Source organism: Triplophysa rosa, linkage group LG24 (genome assembly GCF_024868665.1).
Source record: "Triplophysa rosa linkage group LG24, Trosa_1v2, whole genome shotgun sequence".
Lineage (NCBI taxonomy): Eukaryota > Metazoa > Chordata > Actinopteri > Cypriniformes > Nemacheilidae > Triplophysa > Triplophysa rosa.
In genome coordinates, this window is record NC_079913.1 from 2,492,513 (window position 1) to 2,516,594 (window position 24,082).

Genomic DNA, 24,082 nt, shown 5'->3' on the forward strand with positions numbered 1-24,082 from the left:
TATTCTGTTCCCCTCTCAGAAGGGAACAGTACAAGCGTCTCATAATGTCCACTTGCTTTACAATAAAGCAAGGACAATCCAACTTTAAGGCCAAGCTGAAGACGGCATGTTGTATTTATGGTAGAAACAACATTAATGAACCCCTCAACCTCCAAACAATGGTACCGGCTGGAGAATGGCGAATGGGTGTTTTTGGCAAATCTCCCCATATTTCAATCCCTTATATGAAAGAAAGTGTCTTAATATATGAATGCATAGTAGAAAAGTGCGCTGATGGCCAACAAAGCGACAGAGAGTATCATGTTTTTCCTGTTCTCTCCTCTGAGCACCTGCAGCTCCTTTTCTGAAGAAAGAAAACCAAAATCACTTTCCTATACCAGGAATGCTACGAGCATCACAATTATCATTAAACATTAAAAACTCACCGTATTTTTGTATTCTTTCATTCAATATGATAATTTCATCCTCCATGGCTTGCCTGTCAGGGCATGAAAAGTACTGTTTGTCTTCTAGTCATTGCTGATCAATGCAAGTTGTCTTTATTATTACGTGGACAAAAAGAGCCTCATACCCGTCTTCGTCTGAGAGTTGCTCTTTTCTCTGTCTGAACTCGGCTCTCTCCAGGTGGTTTTTACAATGCAATCTGCGCTCCTCAATGCGGTCAATCTAGAGATAAAACCACACTATCAGCATCATACTTCAGTACATATGACACACAATAATACAGCATACAATTAGACAGGATCTAAACATCAATCCTGAATGAGACAAGAGCAACCATTACAGAATTTCTAATGGACTTAATGGTTTAAATGGGTTCTATATGGTGGAATGTTAACTGGAAATGTGAACAAATAAAACACCGTAATCCTACTGGATTAAGACCCAAAACACACTACATAAGGAACTGTGTAATAGTTATAGTGATATAATGATGGAAATCATTGGAATTTCAGCAGGGATGGACACATAATATAGGTAATACATATAAAAATAGATAGTTAAATAGATTACAACAATTACATTTTATTAAGTATTTTATCTTTTATAAGCAATTTGCTCAGTGCATGTGAAGTCACAGTATAGCTTCAAAGTCAGTTTACAAAACGATCACATTTACCTCACTTGCGACACTCATTTTTTCTTTCTTGCCGGTTTTTGATTTGCTCATTTTGGAAAATATAAGGCCTTTATGACAATAAATTGAATCTAAATCTTTAAATAAGAGAAATCATGAGAATGCCAAATTCTTCCGCATATGATTCGTATTCTTGCTCGGCGTTTCTATACTATAACGAGATACATACTGCCACCTGCAGTCTGGGAGGATATATTTACCGTCGTTCACATGCATCCACACCGCACGCTTAGCTTTTATTTAAAAAATCTATTAAAATATCTTCAGGGAATTTAAGTAATACAATTTTAAGTTATATTTAATTATAAAAAATAAATAATTAATGTACAGCATTCTATCGACAAGCTGTAAGATTATTATGCAATAATATCAATAATTATAGCTACTGTACACAGTCACTTATTGTCTAGCAATTATTACTAACTTTTTACTAATTTTTATGTATTTCTGTGCGTATTTCTATAATTGTGGACAACCATTCAAATAAATTACCATGGTGCTTTCAACACTTGTACTTGTACACATGACGTTGACTTTCAATTACATTTTTATTAGGGGACAATAACAGACAATAACAAAACAGGAAACCTAATAGCATTTAAAAACATAGCATTTCTACCCCAAAATAGTTTTATTGTTAAAAACTATTAAAAAGAAATACAGTCTATATGGTCCTGCTACTTTCTATTCAATGTAAATGCAAGTACTCCCACTACTGCCATCAGGGCAGCGCCACCAACTAGCAACACAGGAATATCAAAGAAAGAACTGGTGGGGGTTCCTGAAGTATCTGTATTTGGAACTAGGCCTACACCCTCTAAAGATGATGATGTATGCTCTTGAGATATGCCAGTAGCATCACTAGACTCAAAGGTATGGGCCTCTTCTAAGAGGGTAAGAGTAGAGGATGGTGTCCAAGGAAGTTCTTGTGGCGATGGGAGATGTTCTAAAACCTGTGAAATGATTTCCGGTATGGGGACAGAGGCAAGGGTAAAATCTGAAGGTTCAGACAGAAGAGCGGTATGAGTGAAAACAAGCTGAGAGGTGTCCTCCAGCTCAATCTCCTCCACTAGTGGGTCTTCCACACACATCAGAATTTCTACAGTCTCTGGAGGTCTGAGATCAGATTCGGCTTCAATCTCCGCCCTCATTTCAGCCAGCTCCTTTTCACTGCCTAGCATGCTCATCATGCTGGTCTGGAGGTCCTCCTCCTCTTCATCTGATTCCACCCGACCTGCCTCTAGATGGATGATGTCAGAGGTTGAGGAGTGGTTCTCACTTTGGTCCTCTGAAACCACGACTATCTCACTGGTTTCTAGATTTCGAACCGCTGGTTCCATATCGCTAACAGACGCCCAGGACTCCACCAGACTGTCAATCTGCCAGGGACCGGGGTCTCCTCTATTCTGCTCCAGGCTTGGTTTGGGAAGTTTGGTAACAACAAACTGGTCCTCAGACAGGGCTAAAGATGCTTTACTGCCTTTAATAAATCTGATTGTCTTCCCCGGTCAGTTATTCCTGAAAACGAGATAAATGGTTTAGAATAATACTTCATATAATAACAAAAAAAACAATAAAAAAGGCATGTAATGTTTTATTTTGTAACATGAAGTTGCTAAAGACATCACAAATAAATCTTATAGTCAACATGAAACCCCATGTGCTGATCTATATATAGGCCTGTTCACACATTATACAGTAAATGTGTGACCTATAAATATCTCCATCTGTTCCCATGATAGAAGAATGTCAGATATTTTACATCGCATGACAGTGGATCGTGGTTTAGTTCACGGATCCCTTAGTATGTGTGGTACAGAATGTACATATCTTTTTCAGGTCCACAGCAATGCACTTACGCAATTTTATTTTCAGTAAATACTATGATCAAAGTTCTTTCTGTCACTGATACTAAAGGTCTGTAAATGCACATTGTATACTTTCCTTTCCAATCTACCAGTAAATACAAACATGGTGAAAATAGCGATGGCCATTGGTCTCGGTCACAGCATGTTAAACTGTGGAGTCACAGTAAAAGCATGTGCAGTGTCAACATTCAGATTGTCAGAAGATAGCAGACTAAAGCCCATCACCAAGGTCAAAGGTCAATGTGCTTAAAGGGATCAGATTTGCAATGCATACCCGGTATAGCATTTTAACTGTGACCTCTGAAAGACTTGAATGGGAATCACTGTTAAAAGTTAGAAAACATATCGGACAGCGTTTGTCAATTATTCTGAAGAAAAGTTGCCAGTGACCACTGGTCTGTTCAACAGGAATATTTGTGAACATCATGTATGTCTGATGTAACCACACGGTCAATATAATAAGATAATGGCTTGACAACAGAGCATTGTGGTGATTTAACCATATAAGCCTTGTTACTGGGTAATCTAATCTAGTTAACATTTTAACTCTTAGAAACTTTTCAGTTGGGAGACAGGAAATACTTTGTTCTACAGCCTGCTGTATGCGGACACCCCAAAATTTAAAGAATGTGATATTCTTTAAGGCAGCTATTGAAAACAGATCTTACCTTGTCCGCAAACAGGGCTTAAACAGCAAATGAATGCAGATCCAGGCAGGGTCTTGAATAAATACAGAGGAGGGGCCACTGTAATTTCGGGGCAAATAGGCAACAGCAGAAGCACTGCTGCAACAGATTGCAATCCAGCCCCTCCCACCCCTGTTCACTACACCCCCACAGCCCCATCCGTTACACCTGATCACATGACAAAGTAAAAAAACTCCAGTAGTCCACTCAGCTTTTCTGTTCCATATGAAGATTTGAACAAAAAAGCTGCTGTCCTACTTTTCAACATTGACTTTGGGTTTTTGTTTGTTTGTTTTCTTTTATATAATAACAATAGAAACGAGAATGTTTGTTTTTTATTTTATTTAATAATAATAGACAGGAGAATTATTTATTTACCTGTCTTTCCAAATCCAAATATCTTTTAAAACACGCCTCTCAAACATTAAACATAACAAAGGACAAATGGAGAATATTTACTTCTCATTTGATTCATCATTTCCACCTGCATATGCTGTAATTTTGAAAAAATTGCAAATTGTTTTTTCTCTTTCTAAATTATTTAAATTATTATTAATGTTAATCCGTATCGTAGGTTCGAATAAGCGTGTCACCCTCACCGCAAATAAACAGCGCTGGACGAGGACTGATATCCGATTGGTTCTCGTAGAGGAAATACGCGTCATGTGACCTCTGCGTCATCGTTGACTGAGAATCAGCTGATCCCGTCTATATTCTCCTGCTCTGTCACGATCGACCTCTTTCAATTTATTTTCTGCGTGTTTTTAAATCTTTAGTTTGTTTCAAGCACATTTATAAATCTTCCTGCGACGCAGACCTCTGCCCGTCACGAGCTTTCTTTCTCGGGGGAGTTTAAAACCGTCTTAAAGCAGCAGTCATGGCGCTGAGCGATGCCGACGTCCAGAAGCAGGTGAATAACGCGTTTAAATGCATCCCTTTGCTTCAACACAGTACTTACAACACCATTAATTCATAAATGATTTGACAATTGCATTATTAGATTAAGGCAGACAGGAGCATTTTGGTGTAATTCAATGAGGATGCTGTGGCCCTCAAGGTTATTTATTCATTAGACACGCGCTGAAGTCACGAGATCGGTCTATATAATAATAGTGCATTAAGATCAGCAAATATTATAGTACTGCATTCTAATTAGTCCATATAAAACTGCTTTGAGATCAGTCTATTTAATTAATTTCATATTTTATATTTAAAAGAGAATGACAAGCTTTTTGTATTAGAATAATAGAGAACCAGTCAGACTCTCGGTTTAGTGAAGCCAGCAGTGACCCAACATAACCCACCAATGACCTTTACAGCTGACCAAACGTTTAAACAATAAAATGGATTTCAGGCTTCATAAAAGCCTTTCTTTCACTGATATTGAATTGTTCTCATATCTCCCCAGATCAAGCACATGATGGCTTTCATTGAGCAGGAGGCCAATGAAAAAGCAGAGGAGATTGACGCAAAGGTAACACTGCCACTTTTAAAGTTTCTTTAAAATGTACTGGAAACCTAGTGGGAATCCAGAGTTGATGGCTCTTCTTGACTCTCTCTGCAGGCAGAAGAAGAGTTCAACATTGAAAAGGGTCGGTTAGTTCAGACCCAGCGTCTGAAGATCATGGAGTATTATGAGAAGAAAGAAAAACAGATCGAACAGCAGAAGAAAATGTGAGTGTGAATTTCAGATGACCTCACCCTTGCTGTTGAAATTCCATCTTTCCTTAAATTCTGTTTTAATGCTGTAAAACAGGTTCAGGTCATTTAACTATTAAAGTTTGCTTTCTGTTCACAGTCAAATGTCCAATCTCATGAACCAAGCCAGGTTAAAGGTGCTGAAGGCCCGTGACGACATGATCTCGGTTAGTTACTGTTGTCATGTATAGCACATCAGTTATTCAAGTAAACGTTGGTAAGACATTTCTGTTGATTTATAAATGTATTTTTAGGATTTACTAAATGAGGCACGTCAGCGCCTTGCCAATGTTGCCAGAGATCCTTCCAGATACACGGCTTTGTTAGACGGACTCATCCTGCAGGTACATAAATTAATTTGATAGATTGCGAGCAAATAAGATCATCTGTATCAGACGTTCATGAAGACACTTGATGATATTCCCTTAAAATATATTTTAGGGATTCTACCAACTCCTGGAACCCAAGGTGACCATCCGCTGTCGTAAACAGGACATGGGTATAGTGCAGGTCTGTGTGTTCTGTACCAAACAATAGGCTGCAAACATGTCTTTAATATGTGGATCTGTTACTAATCGCAAACTTGTCTTTCATTAGGCTGCTGTGCAGAAAAACATCCCGATCTACAAAGCCGCAGTGAAGGACAATCTGGAAGTGCGCATTGACAAGGACAACTTCCTCTCTCCTGAAATGTTAGTGTCTCTGGGCTCTCTGCTTGATGAAACACTGAAGAAATTGATTTCTGTCACTCATGCCTGTGTTTACGTGTTCCCCTGTGTAGATCTGGTGGTATTGAGATGTACAATGCTGATGGGAAAATCAAGGTGTCCAACACTCTGGAGACTAGACTGGATCTTTTGGCACAACAGGTATACGGCAACTCCAAACGTCAGACATGATTTCAAATGTACTGATATGCTGATGTCATTTTCATTATTTTTCAGATGATGCCTGAAATCCGAGTTGTCCTGTTTGGCGCAAACCAGAACCGCAAGTTCATGGACTGATTCACAGAAGATGCTTTTGGAACCACGGCTAAATGCCATTATTTGATGTTGTACTTTTTATTTTATTCTGATGTTAAAATTTTCCATTCCTGTGTCTCTCGATATTTAAGAAAATATCATGTGTATGTATGTGTGTGTATGTATGTGTTGATTCAGTATTGCTGTAAAGAGGACCAATCTAATGTTTTGTTTGGCTGCTGAAACTCTGGTCCTGAACATCTCATTGGCTGCAGCTGTAATATAACAGTTCTGTTTACAGAAGAGCTTCTGAGCACAGTCTTGTACGGATATAGAAATTCCATTGTTTACTTGTTTCAGTTGAATTTTTTTGTTATCCCTTCCTGTGGTGCAGAGCATGACCTGTATATCAGAACCATACGTGTGTGTTATCGCTGCAAATACTATATTGATGTGGAAATGTGTATAATGAAAAACATTATCAATCCCATCTTCTCTCTTGTCCTTATTGTGTGGATGTACACGTAGTGTATGTAGTGAATGGGTAAATGGAAGGTATTTGAGGAATGTTTTATTATATTATTATGGGATTGTACAGAGTTGTTCTTCAATGACTCATTTCAGTTCTTGCAGTCGGTCACATGCACTATTGTTAGGACATTCTTGACATGCGCTGAAAAATGAGGAACTTTACCGATAATTTCAGTAGACATGCAGACACAGCTAAAACATATGTCTCTTGGAGTTGAGGCCAGTAAAAAGGAACAGGAGATACGTGGAAAGAATTTTGTTATTGGTAAGTGTTTAGCTTCATGACTATTTGGGGTCAATCGTTACATTTTCAATAAATTTTTTAAAAGGTTTCGATTAACACTTGAATAATTTTGTAAGTATTTGGTGGTTTGTGATCCAAATGTTTCAAACATCGAAGGGTGGAATATATTATCCTTTATATAGTCTAATGGATTTGGGCATGGTTGGACACACATATATTTCTAAACAAATATTTTCAAAATTTGACTGCTGTGTAAAGAAAGAGCTGTGCAATATGATACAAGACATTTGTTGATTTATTTATAATACAGTCTAATTTATTAGTAAAACTTAAGCGATCTTTGTGAAATCATATGCAGTGGCTAACTAAAAATAGATTCTTTCACATCCTATTCACAGAATGACTACAAAAACCTGATGCTTGACATGACAGAATCTGTAAAGCCACTTTATTATCAACAGAGTAGTCAGATAAAAACACTTTCAAAAGAACTGTAATATTACTCACTATCTATCTTCATAGATCCATCTGGTTATCCCTTTAAATCTTCAAGCATGTCGAGTCTCTCCTGGCACATCTCTCTTCAGGTTTTCCTGATGTTAGTATGTATAAAAGAGTGCATGTTAATGCCAGACCCCCATCAGAGGGACCTGATGCTGAAACAAGAACTCTCTCAGCAAGTAGGAGGCAGAGTGGAGCTCACACCGGCAGAACAGCATCTGGACACTCTTTTATACCAGTTGAAGGTGAAAGAAATGGCTATTTCACCTTTTCCGCCCGCCAAACACTTCTTTAAAGTGCGACACGTGATCCAAAAAAGCCCAGTCTTCAAACTGCTGCAGAAAATGCCAAAAGGTAAAAAATCCCAAGGCTTTTCTGGTCACTCCCATCTTTCATTTGACAAAATGATTCTGTACCCTACAGGTGCCGCCCTTCACATCCACAGCTCCGCCCTGGTAAGTGCTGATTGGCTGGTGCTGAACGCCACGTACAGGCCTCACTGTTACATCTGCTTCATGTGGGAGGGGTCAGTGCGGTTTCTATTCTCCGCCCGTACGCCCTTCCCACGTTTGGGGTGTTCTTTCTGGAGCCGACTAGACACGCTGAGGGCCGGACTGAGTGATGTCACTGCTTTTGACAACAGGTCAACAAACTTTCACTATATGATCATGAAAACCATTCCATATTCTCCAGTAACGACTTCCAAAACAAAAAGAAAGTTAATAATTTCATTACATTCCTCAGTTTAATGCGGAATCTTACGCTCTTCACGGATGACTCGGAAACAGCTTATCCCACACAAGATGCAGCCTGGAAGAGGTTCGAGGAGATCTTTGTAGCTCTCTCTGGGCTGGTCACATATGCACCAGTCTTTAAGGACTACATCTACCAGGGTCTGAAGGAGCTCTATGATGACAACATCATGTACCTGGAGCTGAGGGTTGGACAGTCCAGGGTTTGTAAGAATTAGAGAAAATGAATCGTGTGCTCTCAATGCGGTTATAATTATTTCTTTAAACATCATACACATTTTTATACTTTTTAAAAAGGTAATACTTCAAAAAAACATGTTTTTAGGCATATGAACTTGATGGCACTGTTCATGATAAAGCGTGGTCTCTAGAGGTCTACAGAAACATCACTGAACAATTCAGAGAGAACCATCCCGACTTTATAGGATCTCGTGTAATTTACTCCATACACAGGTACACATCTACATTAAGTTATTTTTTTTTTAGATATTCATTGCCTCCTTTTTTAAATTAACCAACATTCCATTGAACCACATGACATTTTATACAATGCTCTTTTTCCTGAGGATGCTTAAATACAGTCAATGTTTCTCAACAAAGAAATGTCATTTCCTCGATTCCCAACCAACATATTCTAAATGATGGGGCCACGACAACATAATAGACAATGTTCAATTACAAAATCATGGTCACATGGTCATCAATTACTGCAGAATAAAAAGCAACATTTTAGACAACACTAAAGTAACATTCTCTGCTTTTACGCAGATCTCTTAGTGTGTCTACAGTGAAGCAGGCGGTTCAGGAGGCCATCGAAATGCAAAGAAAATATCCAGATATCCTCGCTGGATTTGACCTGGTAATATAATTCCAGAGTTTTAGTTCTGTATTCTGCTTATGTTTTCTGTTATATGACGCGTGCGTATTGCTGTAGGTAGGTCGCGAAGACACTGGAGGATCGATCTGGTACTTTAGAGAAGCGTTGTCGCTTCCTTCAGAGCTTAAGAAGAACCTTCCTTTCTTTTTCCATGCTGGAGAGACAGGTCAGATTTAAAAACTTGACTTGTGACATTTTTGGGAATAGCAGCAATGAGAATTGAAAAATGCTTGACACGTGTGTTTTTAGATTTAGATGGCACAGAGGTGGACAGGAATGTTGTAGACGCCCTCCTGTTTAACACCAGTCGCATTGGACATGGTTTTGCGCTCGTACACCACCCCCTAGCCAAAGAGCTCGCCAGGACTAGAGGGGTGGCGGTTGAGTTGTGCCCCATTTCTAACCAGGTACAAGCACATGCAACAGTTTCAGACTGCAAAAATTTAAAAACGTTTTCCTTGCCCCCAATGTGTATAAAAGGTCATTTTTTTGGTTCCAGGTCCTAAAACTGGTCTCGGACCTGCGAAACCACCCTGCTGGAGTCTTGATTTCAGATGGTCATCCTATAGTTGTGAGTTCTGATGATCCAACCCTGTTCGGCACCACAGGTCTCTCCTATGACTTCTATGAAGTCTTTGTGGGAATTGGAGGATTGAGTGCTAATCTGGGAACTCTGAAAGAGCTTGCGATGAATTCAATCAGGTGAGAGATCCATACACTTTCATTTGAAAAATATTTTGACGTGTAGAAAATGAATTTAAGGTTACGTTTTTTCTTTTAGGTATAGTTCCTTGTCATCGCAACTAAAAGATAAAGCTATGATGTTGTGGCAGGAAAAGTGGAACAAATTCATAGCTGAGAATTCAAAATCGTGACCAAAAGCAGATGAGAGGACTATACAGCAGAAATGAACAACTGTTAAACAATGTAGAAAATCTTTGTTAGTCTAAATTTTTCATTTTGAAATAAATTGTATATAAAAAATGCTTAGAATTGACCAACGTGAACAAAGAAAGTATAAATGTACAGACACAAAGACTCCAACTGGACACATCTGCATGCAGTATCACCATGCAAGCATTGACCTCCTGCATTTTAAAAGTCCTGAATAACATACTGTATCTTCCAGTGCTGGCCGCTGCATTCACCAATAAAGAGTTCATACTCTCCATTCTGATCAACACTGACCTCCAGACAGCGTTTGGTGTCTCTGTTCTGTATAGCCTGTCCCTGAAAAAATCAGGCGTTATAACCATGGCATTTTTGCTCATAAGTAAAACTTTCAAGGTGTCATGATTTGTTTACCTGTTTGAAGTCCCAATATATGTGCTCTTTAAGCTTTTTAGTGCCTGAGCACAACTTCAATGCCGGGACTCTCCCTGAGCCCGGATCTATGAGACAACGTGTGTGTGTCTGTGTATGAGACTCAAGGGGACCAATAAATATCTCACCACTAGTTGTATATTTAAACACCTGTGTATGGAGAAACTAAAGTTCATTCAATATTTTTCAATAATACAATCAAGTTGAGAAATATGAAATATAAAAACTGTATTACTTGTGAATATGAGTAATGACATGGATATAAAATGGGAGTGTTTCCATCAAGCGGCCCCTGATCCAAACATAAACTTGTTTGCAGATCATTTTGCACCTGTCCGTGAGAGATAATAAGTCAGTTTTAGTAAACTGCATTAAATTGCGGTACATTTGATCTCATGTCACTCACCACTCCATAACCAAGTATATCATCTATGAGCTTTAACTGAGGATAGACATTTTCCAGATACCATTTAAATGGTTTGCACTTCAGCCTCTCTCTCAATTTCCTTCGCTCGGATACATCTCCAATGTCTATCCCATGGTCCTGTTAGAAACAGAGATAGGCTATGGTTCATTTGCATCTGTATTAACAAGTTGTGATTAATTTCAGGGGTCTCAAGAACAACACAGTAACGTTTTGGCAGGCAGGAGAACAAGGAGTGGATCCAAAAGCAGTATCTAGTGATTTTAATGATAATCCACAGGGCAACATGAGGTCCAAGAGTAACATAAAATCCAGAAAACATGAGCAGGTATACAAACGAAACAAGGCACAACATAAAACAAAGATCGACAAAAGACAACTGAACACAAGGGTTATAAATAGCAACAGGGTGTAACAAACAAGGTTGGGTAAAATACATTTCTTAAGTATTATACAGTACAAGCATGATCCAGTTAATAAAAACAAGGAAATTAAATGAAAGTCATCCTTATGTTTTCTCGCTTTCTGCATAAATAAAGATACTCTACGATTCATACCTCTATGGGAAGATTCCAGGCAACGTTTACGTTAGTCTTGTATTCATCCATCCACACTTCTGCCACTCTGAGGGCATTTCTCTTCATTGTAATGCTAAGGTCAAGCATGTAGGGTTTGTGTGCCCTTTCAATGTGGGCGACTTTAGAGCACGGCACAATCTCTATACTTCCTCCACAAAGCCACACCTGTGCCAAACCACACGACAAGTCAAAACAATGACAATGATAATGATAAATAGATTAGACCTACATTAATATTAAGTACAAATGGAAATCTACAGACAGCATCTTTAGCATGCTATCAATTATTGCATAAAATAATGTCATATGACCCCCTCACACAATCTCTCATTTAAAACCGCATCATATTTGTATAAGTGTTTTACAGTGTAATGTAAGTCGTAGTTTACCCGAATTCCCAATTCAACATTCTCGCCTCCATACACCCGCATCCCTGCATCTAGAGTTCCAATCTCACCAAAGAACAGACGATCAGCAGCCAGAATGCCCATTACAGATGGACTCCTGGACATCAGAACGCAGTTTTTTATATAGTTACACGCTCAATACAGTACAGTGGACGTGAATATTACAACAAATACGCACACTCACTTTCCTGGCCGTGAAGGGTCATTCTGATCATACCACTTCTGTGGGAACGTTTCATACGCGCACCAGAGAGCCCAGTCGAAGCCATGAGCGTTTGCAGGATAATTCGTTATTTGCAAATCATCGAAATTCACTTTGTCAAACACGGGGCTCAGGACCACCGTGCGGTCGGCCTGGATACGAGCAAGCAAAGGCTCTGCCCTATGTAGAAACCAAGCACATTTCATCCACCGCATATTCTTTATGTTTCATATACTGTACATCTATGAACCCACAGGGGTGTTTCTATAAAAAACAACAACAATATCTAAAAGGTTGGAGCATAAAGCAAGGTCCACACCATTTGACATGGACTTCAATGTGGGCATCCAAAATGGCAACTACATCCGCGGAGGCAGCCTTCCATCCTGAGATTCTCGCCTGCGTGAGACCTCTCTGCTCTGAATGTATCACCAGTTTCAACAAGTTTGGATGCTTCTGGTTAATAGATCTCACAAAATCATTCAGCTGTGTCTTCAGATCTTCTGTAGAGGAAATGAATTACTCAAAATCTTCTTGCTTGAATCCTTTTATTACAGGCTACCACTGAAAGAAGCTTTCACAAATACAACTAACAAGCACGCAAATCTAAAACTTTGAAGAGCAATTCCCATCATCATCATCATGCAGATTTAAAACAAGTGTGAAGCGTAAAGGCTTGTCTGTTTTGATTTGAAGTGAAACAAACCATTTTGGCTGTGGTCATCCACCAGTATGATCTCTTTCAGCAGGTGGGCTGGAGTTCTGTTGATGATGCTACAAACAGCTCTTTGAATGACAGACAGAGCCTCATCCAGATAAATCAGAATCACACCGATGGTGGGCAGATTCTGGGGATATTCACGTTCAACGCATCTACAAAGCAAAGGAAAACACATTTCTATCATTTCCACAAGACGGATATTGAGCTTTATGATACTCATCGATTAAACACACCTGTGATCTCGAGTCTCCGGCAGCTCTCTGTCCAGAGGGATCTGATCACTGAGAAAGGCGTTATAGCCATATTTCTGAAAAAGATCTTCAGCCTTCCTCTGATCTTCTTCAGAAAGTTCCACAGTCCATCGCTGGAACAGACGCGAGTTTGGAAACAGCTTCTTCACCGGTTGCTTCTCTGTTTTCACATTACGGTTTTTCTCTTCTGTAAATATTTTCAATCAAAATATAATAAGTAATTAGTAATTATCAGTAACATGTTTCGCTTTGAGCAAATTCCACGTACATTAGTAACTCACCCATGGCGTGCACCTGAGCCTCCAGTTTCTCCAGTTTGTTGAGAAGAAGATCATTGTGTAAGGAGAGGTTCTGCTGGGCTTGATAAAGCTGCTTCTCTTGGGTTTGGAGGTTTCGTTTGACAGAGCTCACATAGAGAAACACTGCAGAGACAGCCAGAGCTGGAAACAAACTCCTCAAACAGCTTATTCTCATCATGAACTAAACATTTGTGATGTCGTGAAGCACAGACAGCCTCGTTCTCCAGCAGTGATCTGATAAAGACGTTTTTCCTGTCCGGTAATGATTGTTCTGCTGTCTGTATGCATAGCTTCTGCGAACAAAAAGCTATATGTATGCAATGTTTGCGAATATTCCTTCATGCCTGGTTGACTCTGTACAAATAAACAAGCCCTGAGCTACATTTCATTATAGCCTACATGACCTCGTACCTGAACAACGGCGCAGCTTTGATCATACACTTGTTATATTAACAAATTACTCGCATTTAGTCTTCAGATTGAAATAAGCAATCAAAATGTATTTCAAGGCTAAGCTGGAAACTTTTTTTAGATGATGCCTGAAATCGGAGTTGTTCTGTGTGTGGTGATTGTGTATTTGTATGTGGCAGTATGGGCAGGAGAGAAACCAGGTGCAGACTACAATGAAATCAAAAGATCTTTATTGATCAAAAGTCTCAGAACTTAACAAAACTGAAACTGCGCTAAAACTGAAAAACCCACAACCACAAAGCAAACTGGAACAAAACAATAAATCCATGAGGGGGAAAATGAACACTTAACAATCACCCAACACTAAACACTTGCTTGACTAGACTAGATTTGGTATTGCTCAACGAAACCCACACAATAAATGACCACAACTCAGCACAGGACAGCAAACAAAGGGGGAGACACCAAGTAATAACCGCACTGGCAGATGAGGGGCAGGGGGTGCTAATCTGGGCTTTTAAATTAAATAATAATTCATAATAATTCATTTGAAACTTTCACTCAATCGATTAATCGCGATCAATCGCATCCAGAATAAAAGTTTGTGTTTACATAACATACGTCTGTTTACTGTGCATATTCAATTTGTATTTGTAAACACCTACACATACAGGTATACATATTTAGAAAATATTTACATGCATTTATTTTTATTTACCAATAATATATAATAAATGTTTGTTATTTTTAATATAGATTTTTTTTCTTAAAATGTTTTCATAAATACAAAATTAAAATGCACTGCACACATACATACAGTATATTATGTAAACACAAACTTTTATTCTGGATAAATAATAATCGTTTGACAGCCCTAAATATAAATGTAAGTTTTTTTTTCTTCAGGAACAGTTAGAGATTGAGTGCCAAGATTAGTACTCAATCCTCCACCTCCTACAAAAACCTGGTAGAATAAATTATATTTCTTAAATTTTCAATACCACATTTTTTTTAAATACATTTAGTTTTGAAGTTCTGAGGATGTGCACAATCCTAGTACTCGGATTCAAGTATATGAGATTGATGAGACGAGGCATGAACTCTACACATGGGCGGTTACATTCAGGTGGGATCGGGCATGTTGTGTCGTATCTGTCACTCCCCATCTTGGAACTCCCACTTGGAGTTCCCCACCCCTTTTTAAGATATTCAGGTTCTGCTTGAATGTCACATTGATGATCATAAAAATGATGATGGTTTTGTTTTTACTAAATATATTTTTTAAATATTTATATTTACTATTAAATCACTTGACCTCCTGTGTTTCAAGAGCTCGACCTGATTTTGCCAAGTGGTTGATGTTCTCAGGGCAACATATTTTGTTGACCTAAGGACAACATTTTTATAAATAAAACCTAAACCCACACCGAACCCCAACCCTAACCATAACTTACCCCTAAAACCAGAGGGAAATGATAAGTGAAAAATAATGGTCTAGAAGCACCTAATCCTGGTTGGAAGATTAAACTTAAAATAAACTGTAAACTTATTTCTGAAATCTGATTGGTTGATTTAAATGTTGTCCCAGGGTCAACATGATGTTGCCCTAAGGACATCAACCACTTGGCAAAAACAGGAGAGCCGTTTCAAAAGTCCTGAACAACATGCTGCATCCTCCAGTGCTGGCCGCTGCATTCACCAAGTAAGAGTCAGACTCCTTTCTGATTGGCTCTAATCTCCAGACAGCGATTGGTGTCTTTGTTCTGTATGGCCTGTCCCTGAAAAAGACCACAGAAAAGTTTTTTAATCGATTGTTCCGAATGAAGGCAACATCCCGGCCATTTTTGACATAGTGTATGTAGAACTTTTAAGGTCTCGTTACCTGTTTAAAGTACCAATGTATGTGCTTTTCAAGGTTTTTGCCGTCTGAGCACAATGCCAGTTCTGGAACTGTCCCTGAGCCCGGATCCTTCAGACAGCGGTTCCGTTTGCGTGTATGAGACTCAAGGATACCAATAAATATTTCACCACCAGCTGTATATTTGAACACCTGCGTAAGGTGAAAGTTGCCTTAATATTCTTCAAAAATAAAGCATCAGAGAGAAAAAGCAACAACACCAGAACAGATGATAAGTGAAATAAAAAGCATTACCTGTGACCAAAAGAAATGGCATGGATACAAAATGGGAGTGTTTCCTTCAAGCGGCCCCTGATCCAAACATAAACTTGGGTGCAGATCATTTTGCAGCTGTCCGTGAGAGATTCTAAGTCAGTTATATTAAATTGTATAACCTTATTTATATTTTGCTGTACATTAGATGTCACTCACCACTCCAAAACCAAGTATATGAAACCTAAGATCTAACTGAGGATAGACATTTTCCAGATACCATTTAAATGGTTTACACTTCAGCCTCTCTCTCAATTTCTTTCGCTCGGATACATCTCCAATGTCTATCCCATGGTCCTGTTAGAAACAGAGATATGGATCACTTGCATCTGTTTAAACCACAGCTATTATAGTTATACTTTTTGGTTAGTTTTAGGGGTCTCAATAACAACATGAAGGTGGGCACTGATTTTTCTGTTATGTACTATATAAGAATGATGCAATGAATGAAAAAAAAGTTTTCTGCATAAATTAACATACTCTATTATGTGTATTATGTCCTATTTGTACCTTTACGGCAACATTCCAGGCAATGTTTACGTTAGTCTTGTATTCATCCATCCACACTTCTGCTACTCTGAGGGCATTTCTCTTCATTGTAATGCTAAGGTCAAGCATGTAGGGTTTGTGTGCCCTTTCAATGTGGGCAATTTTTGAGCACGGCACAATCTCTATACTTCCTCCACAAAGCCACACCTGTGCCAAACCACACAACAAGTCAAAACAGAGGCCACTAAAATAAAATTAAATGTTGTTAAAAGTTCAAGTGATAGGTTTTTTTTACAAAAATAATGTTTACTGCAGCATCTGTAACCTGCTATCAATAACCACAAATCTGATACAAATTAACTTCATATTTTCAAACAATGTTATCTCGCAGTTAAATATGCATAACACCTTTATATTCTTAAGTGTTTTATAGTGTAATGAAAGTCTGTACGCTCAGTTGCACGTAGTTTACCCGTATTCCCAATTCAACATTCTCTCCTCCGTAAACCCGCATCCCTCCATCCAGAGTTCCAATCTCACCAAAGAACAGACGATCAGCCACCAGAATGCCCATTACAGACGGACTCCTGGACATCAGACAGACCAGAAAATGGTTCTGAATACACTCAATACAATACTGGAATATATTGATTAATCTATTGATTTGATCAGATTAAACAAATACACACACTCACTTTCCTGGCTGTGAAGGGTCGTTCGGAACATACCACTCATGTGGGAACGCTACATACATGCACCAGAGAGCCCAGTCGAAGCCATGAGCGCTAGGATTATATTTTATTACTTTCAAGTCATAGAAATTCACTTTGTCAAACACGGGGCTCAGGATCACCGTGCGGTCGGCCTTGATACGAGCAAGTAAAGGCTCCGCCCTATAAGAAGACAAGGGTGTATGAACATGTTTACTGTATGATCAGGAAGGAGAAGCATGGGGGGAAATAAATTAAATAATAATGAGCAGTTCCACACCATTTGACATGGACTTCAATGTGGGCATCCAAAATAGCCACTACATCCGCGGTGGCAGCCTTCCATCCTGAGATTCTCGCCTGCGTGAGACCTCTCTGCTCTGAATGTGTCACCAGTTTCACCAGGTCTGTATGATTCTGGTTAATGGATCTCACATAGGCATGAAGCTGTGTCTTTAGATCTTCTGTATGGACATGCATCCGAGATTAAATACTCAAAACCTCCATCTGACTTTGGTGTATTATAACTGGTCAGCATGACCGAATGTGATGTCTGGAGCATATTTGTACAATATTTGCGTTTCTGTCGGGACCACTGTCATCAATTATTTAACGATAGCATATATTTAGTTTGGCGGAATGAAACTGTTCTGCGCAAACTCTCTGCCCGTCCATGCAGCCTTGCATGGACATAGCAGGAGCGCAGCAATACCAGAACAGATCCTGATGCGTAACAGGATTCAATTAAAAGATCTGAAGATACAGGCAGATAAGGGGGAGATGGGGATGGCGGTGGGTTTTAGGTGCAACACGATTAAGCAGCTGATAAGGAGCAAAGAAATGCAACTTAAATAGGACGCAGTCTAGTGTGTGTTGTATGACTATTGGTTAACGTTGATTAGCGGCACCTGATGTGATCAGCTGATGCAAGCTGAACTCACGTGACCTGCCGCAACTAATGCTACGCTTGATTTAATGTCCCCACTGGTAAGATTAAAACGTGGAAAACTTGGTCAAGGTTTTTATTTATTTATATAATCAGCAAGTGTAGCAGGGGGACTTGGTGGGTCTGTTTGGTTTTATGTGAAACAAACCATTTTGGCTGTGGTCATCCACCAGTATGATCTCTTTCAGCAGGTGGGCTGGAGTTCTGTTGATGATGCTACAAACAGCTCTTTGAATGACAGACAGAGCCTCATCCAGATAAATCAGAATCACACCGATGGTGGGCAGATTCTGGGGATATTCACGTTCAACGCATCTAGAAAGTGACAAAAGCAATGCAAAATTGAAAATACATGACAGGTAAGTTTTAAGCACTCATATACCCGATTAAACACACCTGTGATCTCGAGTCTCCGGCAGCTCTCTGTCCAGAGGGATCTGATCACTGAGAAAGGCGTTATAGCCATATTTCTGAAAAAGATCTTCAGCCTTCCTCTGATCTTCTTCAGAAAGTTCCACAGTCCATCGCTGGAAAAGAGGTGAGTTTGGAAACAGCTTCTTCGCTGGTTGCTTCTCGGTTTTGACCTTGGGGTTTTTCTCTCCTGCAAATTAATTTGTGGTCAAAATCAGTGATGTAAATTATTCAAATATATCACTTCATTCATAATGTTCAAAGTTGTTCACTAAGTAATAGTGGTTACTACATTAGTTATTCACCCATGGCGTGTACCGGAGCCTCCGTTTTTTCCACTGGTTGCTTCTCTGTTTTCTCTTTAGGGTTTCTCTCTCCTGCAAAAATTGTCATTTGTGGTCAAAATCAGTGGTATAGCAAGTCAGCCCTGGGGCCATATGTAAACATTTTATTTTATTGGGTCAGGGCAGGGCAGGGCAGGGTCCCCTCTCCGTCCGTTTGCGATTGCGTTTTTCATGGTTTCCCCTCCATCTGTTCACGATCGCATTCTTCGCCATCCCCTCTGTCTGCCCGCGATCAGCCTCAATATACTTTAGATGCGGACCCCCAATCCCCCCGGGCCCATATGCACCTGCCTACCTAGACGCTACGCCAGTGGTCGAAATCATTAAAAAGGATGAAAGATTTTTAAAATTCTAGTAGCTAACATATTTCACATCATCCATAAACCAACTGGTTTAAATCAACCTATAAAAAGTCCTTACTTACCCAACTATGGATTAAAATTCAAAGCAGAATTTGACTGTTTGGACAGTATGTCACATAAAAAGATCCAAATTTCTGCACTAAACAATAGTGGTTATTACATTAGTTACCCATGGCGTGTACCGGAGCCTCTGTTTTTTTCACTGGTTGCTTCTCTGTTTTCACTTCAGGGTTTTTCTCTCCTGCAAAGATTTTGATTTAACTGGTCAAGATCAATAAAATTCTAGTAACTAACACATTTCACATCATCCGTACACCAACTGGTTTAAAGCAATCTATAAAAAGGAGTTATTTAACCAACCATCAGTGTTGGGAGTAATGCTTTACAAAAGTAATGCATTACAGTAACATATTACTTTTTGCTGTAACGCAGTAGTGTAATGCATTTCTAATCAATTTTCAGTAATACTTTACTCGGTACATGTTCAGAAATGCTTGCGTTACAACAAACTTTTCGCCCGCGAGACATTAACAAATCAAAGATCCCGCAAGTAAGTTCTATTTCCTGTTCGTGAATAGACGCGTGTGGTGTCATTCATCTCCCTCTGGCTGGTGGAACTATTTTGTAACGGCATGATTTCAGTCTCTGAGCTAAAGGTCCGAGGCTATAAAAGTGTGGGGAACGAGTTTCTGACAGCAGGCTACAGTACAGGGAGCGACGCGGGAGCTCAGCTCAACCAAAGAGGAAAATATAGCGGTGGTAATAGACAATGCATCCGAGTTATGCTTTTACCAATGTTTTGTAAGGTGCATGTCACGTTTCACAATGAAAGAAATCACGCGTGAGTGTTCAACAGTTGATTCTACCGGCTGCTAAATATCACGTTTGAGCAGCTGTATACGCAGTCTAGAACAACTAAAACATTGACGTGCTTGTACACATTATACATATGCAATAAATTTAACCAAGCTTATTTCTTAAGCAAGTTTTTGCATGTCTTACGAAGAGAAAACACGTTTCTCTTCCATTTCCGTGCGTGGCCTCGAGCACACATGGATCTTTTTTAAAGGGACACTCCACCCAAAAATTCTGTTATGGATTACTCACCCTAGTTGTTCCAAACCTGTATACATTTCTTTGTTCGGTTGAACATAAAGACATTTGGTAGAACGTTAGCAACTGAAAATTATTTGGCATCATTGACTACCATAGCAGAAAAAAATATAACTAGTCAAAGGTGACCCAGAATTGTTTGCTTTCCTAAATGCCCCAAAACATATTTTGAGTTCATCAGAACAAAAAATATATACAATATCTAGGAAACCATTCAGATAAGTAAATATAGCAATAGAAACGTCTTTTGGCAGTTGTTAACTTTGATTTGACACCGGAAAATAATTGGTCTAGTTTTCATTCCCTTTGGGCGGGTTTTGAGGGGTCATTGGGCTGCTTTCAGGAAGCTATTAGCAAGATCCCTGTGACCAGCAGCAATGACAAGGTAAGCTAACGTTTACATGATGACTAGCTAGAATTCTATATAATCTAGTTCAGTGATGAGATGGGACAATTTTGTATTTAAATACCTTTGAAAAAAAGAATTGTATTTTGTATTTAAATGTGTTTAATCTTAGTATTTTTATATTTTCAAACTGCAATACTTTTTGCCAATCAACCTCCTTATTAGACTGCATGGATGGACAGTGTATTCAAATACATCCATTTGAAATACAAAATACTATTATTTTGTAATAGTATTTTGAATTTAAATTCATTTACTCTAGTATTTTTTTGTATTTATTTTTGTATAGCCTAGTTAATTCAAGAAATCAGCAGTCTAAAGAGGTTGATTGGCAAAATACAAAGACTTATTTTAGAATGTTAAGTTCTACTTAGGGTTGTTCCGATAGACGATACTATCGTGTATCGACGATCCTCAGACCTATCGGCGATAGCTGATTCCCTAGACGATAGTTGGCTGTTTGCCAATATATGTTGCAAATCAATATTACAAACGCGCATTGCGCATTTCTTCATGCAAGAGAGCTTGCAATGCACGCGGCTTAGGCTTTTCCTCGCACCAGAGAGAGTTTATAATGTGCGGGCTTTGAGTTTTCAGAGCACGAGAGAGCTTGTGATGCGCGCGGCTCGGGCTTTTCCTCGCTCCAGAGAGAGTTTATAATGTGCGGGCTTTGAGTTTTCAGAGCACGAGAGAGCTTGTGATGCGCGCGGCTCGGGCTTTTCCTCGCTCCAGAGAGAGTTTATAATGTGCGGGCTTTGAGTTTTCAGAGCACGAGAGAGCTTGTGATGCGCGCGGCTCGGGCTTTTCCTCGCTCCAGAGAGAGTTTATAATGTGCGGGCTTTGAGTTTTCAGAGCACGAGAGAGCTTGTGATGCGCGCGGCTCGGGCTCAGGAATTGCTATGCGCGTGAGGGTTTAAAACCAGCGCACGAGTTGTTCCCGTTTGGCAATCAAGTAATAACAGCGCACGCGGGCATCAATGACGCATTTGGATGAATGATATTGACTCATAGCAATAGTTTACTTTCTCTTGTTTAAAAGGTTGCGCTGGTAAGTAACAATGTTGCCAGCTGCACTGAACTTAAACTCTGATAGAATGCTAATTGCAGTCACACATGAGCATTTTCTAGACACATAAGCTACTGTTTTTGTCCACAAATCCAGCTTGTCATAGATAAATGCGTAATTGCCCCGCCCCTCGATACTATCGTGTATCGGCGATCCACAGGCTGGCGATCGAACGATCTGATTATATTGAATATCGCCCAACACTAGTTCTACTTCTATAGTGATTTTGGTGAAAGTAACTCAAAAGTAAAATAGGAGTCATGTAACGTATTACAATTCTGAGACAGTAATATTGTAAGGTAAGGGATTACTTTTAAATAACAGTAACAAGTAATCTGTAATGTATTACAGTTTGGAAGTAACTTGCACAACACTGCCAACCATGGGTTTAAATTCAAAGCAGAACTTGACTGTTTGGAGAGTATGTCACATAAAAATGTCCAAATTTCTTCACTAAACATTGGAGGTTTGTTACTGACCCATGGTGTGTACCGGAGTCTCCAGTTTTTCCACTGGTTGCTTCTCTGTTTTCATTTTAAGGTTTTTCTCTCCTGCAAAGATTTTCACTTGTGGTCAGAATCTTTAAAATTAATGAAAGATTAGTAACTATATGTCACATCATCAATAAGCCAAATCAATTTATAAAAAGTTGACCTATATGAATTTAAATTCAAAGCAGAATTTGACTGTTTGGAGCGTATATCACATAAAAATGTCCACATTTCTTTACTAAACAATAGTGGTTAGTACATTACTCACCCATTGTGTGTACAGGAGCCTTCGGTTTTCCCACTGGTTGCTTCTCTGTTTTCACTTTAGGGGTTTTCTCTACTGCAAAGATTTTCACTTGTTGTCAAAATCATTCAAATTGATGCAAGATTAACATAATTCCTGTAACCAACATATTTCACATCATTCAACCTCAACTGCTAATTTGAATCAATCTATAAAAAGTCCTTACTTACCCAATCATGGATTGTAAATAAAATCAGAATTTGACTGTTTGAAAAGTACAGTATATCCCATGATAAAAGTGTCCAAATTTCTTCACTAAGAAATAATGGTTGGTAATTAACTCACCCATGGCGTGTACTGGAGTCTCTGGTTTTTCCATTGGCTGCTTCTCTTTTTTCACTTTAAGGGTTCTCTCTCCTGCAAAGAGTTTCACTGGTCAAAATCGTAATCAACATCATCAACATTCTATCAACTAACATATGTCTCATCATAACTGCTGGTTTAAATCAGTCTTTAAAATGTCCATATTTGACCCAACCATAGGTTGAAACAACCCAGCATTTTTAGAATGCACATAACAGTAAAATCTAAAACAATAAATCAACAGCTTTAGGTATTTTCTATTTACAATGACACAGACATGAATCAAAACGATTTATTATGTCTTGAAAATACAGATTGATATTCTATTGTCAACTTTTGCTACAACTCATAATAATATATTGGGGAATCATTTTTCAATGACATTTTAATTGTACTTTCAAATTACACAATTCAGACTTTTAAGCAAATAACGTGAATTAAAAGCAGAATTTGTGGAGAGTACTTCATTTATTTATAATAAATGAATGTCAAAAACATTTGACGAAACATTAATGAGTAGTTACTCACCCATGGCGTGTAACTGAGCCTCCAGTTTGTTAAGATTTTTGAGAAGAAGATCATTGTGTAAGGAGAGGTTCTGCTGGGCTTGATAAAGCTGCTTCTCTTGGGTTTGGATTTTCTGTTTGACAGAGCTCACATAGAGAAACACTGCAATGACAGCCAGTGTTGGAAACAAACTCCTCAAACGGCTTATTCTCATCATGAACTAAATGTATCCCTCATCTAAAGGTACACGCTAGGTTCCTGTAATTGAATTTCAATTAAACCACATCAGGTGTGGCTTTCAATTGTCCTGTGATAGGGACCTCAGCCAGAATAAATCCTGTATTTCTAGTTCAGCGTTCTGAACGTCATTAAGATGCTGCTTCTCTCCAAGAAAAACATTTCAAAGGCTTAGGCCTCGAATCAGGAGGGTTTGATAAGCTTGTCACGCTTATGGGCGAGTTTCTTCCTCAGAGAAACAAATGAAGCTCACCACTTGCAATCTGTTTTTGCCTCTCATTCAGTACTCTCCAAAATTGATTATAACCATAATGAGAAGAGTTGATCTGTGCTGTTGACTAGTTGCA

General features: G+C 38.9%; 6 protein-coding genes across 7 annotated transcripts; 2 read left to right on the top strand and 4 right to left on the bottom strand.

The window, feature by feature from the left end:
* Positions 1–149: 149 nt before the first annotated feature.
* On the bottom strand, positions 150–1,275 carry ccdc167 (coiled-coil domain containing 167). Its single transcript, XM_057324293.1, has 4 exons — positions 1,121–1,275; positions 572–666; positions 426–478; positions 150–343 (listed from the first exon to the last, which is right to left on the bottom strand). The coding sequence occupies exons 1-4, from the start codon at positions 1,169–1,171 to the stop codon at positions 240–242; spliced, it is 303 nt and encodes a 100-aa protein (XP_057180276.1). The 5' UTR covers positions 1,172–1,275; the 3' UTR covers positions 150–239.
* A 400-nt stretch (positions 1,276–1,675) lies between these two features.
* Positions 1,676–4,093, bottom strand: si:ch211-214j24.14 (uncharacterized protein LOC559160 homolog). Its single transcript, XM_057324667.1, has 2 exons — positions 3,675–4,093; positions 1,676–2,656 (listed from the first exon to the last, which is right to left on the bottom strand). Exon 2 carries the CDS (start codon positions 2,476–2,478, stop codon positions 1,816–1,818), a length of 663 nt encoding a protein of 220 aa, XP_057180650.1. The 5' UTR covers positions 2,479–2,656; positions 3,675–4,093; the 3' UTR covers positions 1,676–1,815.
* Positions 4,094–4,359: 266 nt separating this feature from the next.
* Positions 4,360–6,845, top strand: atp6v1e1b (ATPase H+ transporting V1 subunit E1b). The gene is made up of 9 exons (XM_057324331.1): positions 4,360–4,602; positions 5,101–5,166; positions 5,257–5,366; positions 5,491–5,557; positions 5,645–5,734; positions 5,832–5,900; positions 5,988–6,082; positions 6,172–6,259; positions 6,335–6,845. The coding sequence occupies exons 1-9, from the start codon at positions 4,570–4,572 to the stop codon at positions 6,395–6,397; spliced, it is 681 nt and encodes a 226-aa protein (XP_057180314.1). The 5' UTR covers positions 4,360–4,569; the 3' UTR covers positions 6,398–6,845.
* Positions 6,846–7,050: 205 nt separating this feature from the next.
* Positions 7,051–10,155, top strand: ada2b (adenosine deaminase 2b). 2 transcript variants are annotated; one of them, XM_057324225.1, is made up of 10 exons: positions 7,051–7,151; positions 7,653–7,985; positions 8,055–8,274; positions 8,376–8,586; positions 8,709–8,836; positions 9,152–9,242; positions 9,318–9,426; positions 9,510–9,667; positions 9,760–9,962; positions 10,042–10,155. In XM_057324225.1, exons 1-10 carry the CDS (start codon positions 7,067–7,069, stop codon positions 10,133–10,135), a joined length of 1,632 nt encoding a protein of 543 aa, XP_057180208.1. In that variant the 5' UTR covers positions 7,051–7,066; the 3' UTR covers positions 10,136–10,155. The 2 variants fall into 2 exon arrangements, with proteins under 2 accessions (XP_057180208.1, XP_057180209.1); XM_057324226.1 differs by lacking the exon at positions 7,051–7,151 and having other exon boundaries at positions 7,653–7,728; positions 7,808–7,985.
* Positions 10,156–10,195: 40 nt separating this feature from the next.
* Positions 10,196–13,664, bottom strand: LOC130547876 (probable polypeptide N-acetylgalactosaminyltransferase 8). Its single transcript, XM_057324223.1, has 11 exons — positions 13,448–13,664; positions 13,149–13,353; positions 12,901–13,067; positions 12,514–12,697; positions 12,177–12,374; positions 11,975–12,089; positions 11,565–11,750; positions 10,990–11,127; positions 10,819–10,914; positions 10,566–10,733; positions 10,196–10,490 (listed from the first exon to the last, which is right to left on the bottom strand). Exons 1-11 carry the CDS (start codon positions 13,641–13,643, stop codon positions 10,356–10,358), a joined length of 1,788 nt encoding a protein of 595 aa, XP_057180206.1. The 5' UTR covers positions 13,644–13,664; the 3' UTR covers positions 10,196–10,355.
* Positions 13,665–14,684: 1,020 nt separating this feature from the next.
* Positions 14,685–23,788, bottom strand: LOC130547932 (probable polypeptide N-acetylgalactosaminyltransferase 8). The gene is made up of 16 exons (XM_057324317.1): positions 23,520–23,788; positions 22,974–23,045; positions 22,653–22,724; positions 22,373–22,444; positions 19,478–19,549; positions 18,908–18,979; positions 18,588–18,792; positions 18,340–18,506; positions 17,526–17,709; positions 17,231–17,428; positions 17,008–17,122; positions 16,557–16,742; positions 16,206–16,343; positions 16,029–16,124; positions 15,759–15,926; positions 14,685–15,654 (listed from the first exon to the last, which is right to left on the bottom strand). Exons 1-16 carry the CDS (start codon positions 23,713–23,715, stop codon positions 15,586–15,588), a joined length of 2,082 nt encoding a protein of 693 aa, XP_057180300.1. The 5' UTR covers positions 23,716–23,788; the 3' UTR covers positions 14,685–15,585.
* Positions 23,789–24,082: the final 294 nt, after the last annotated feature.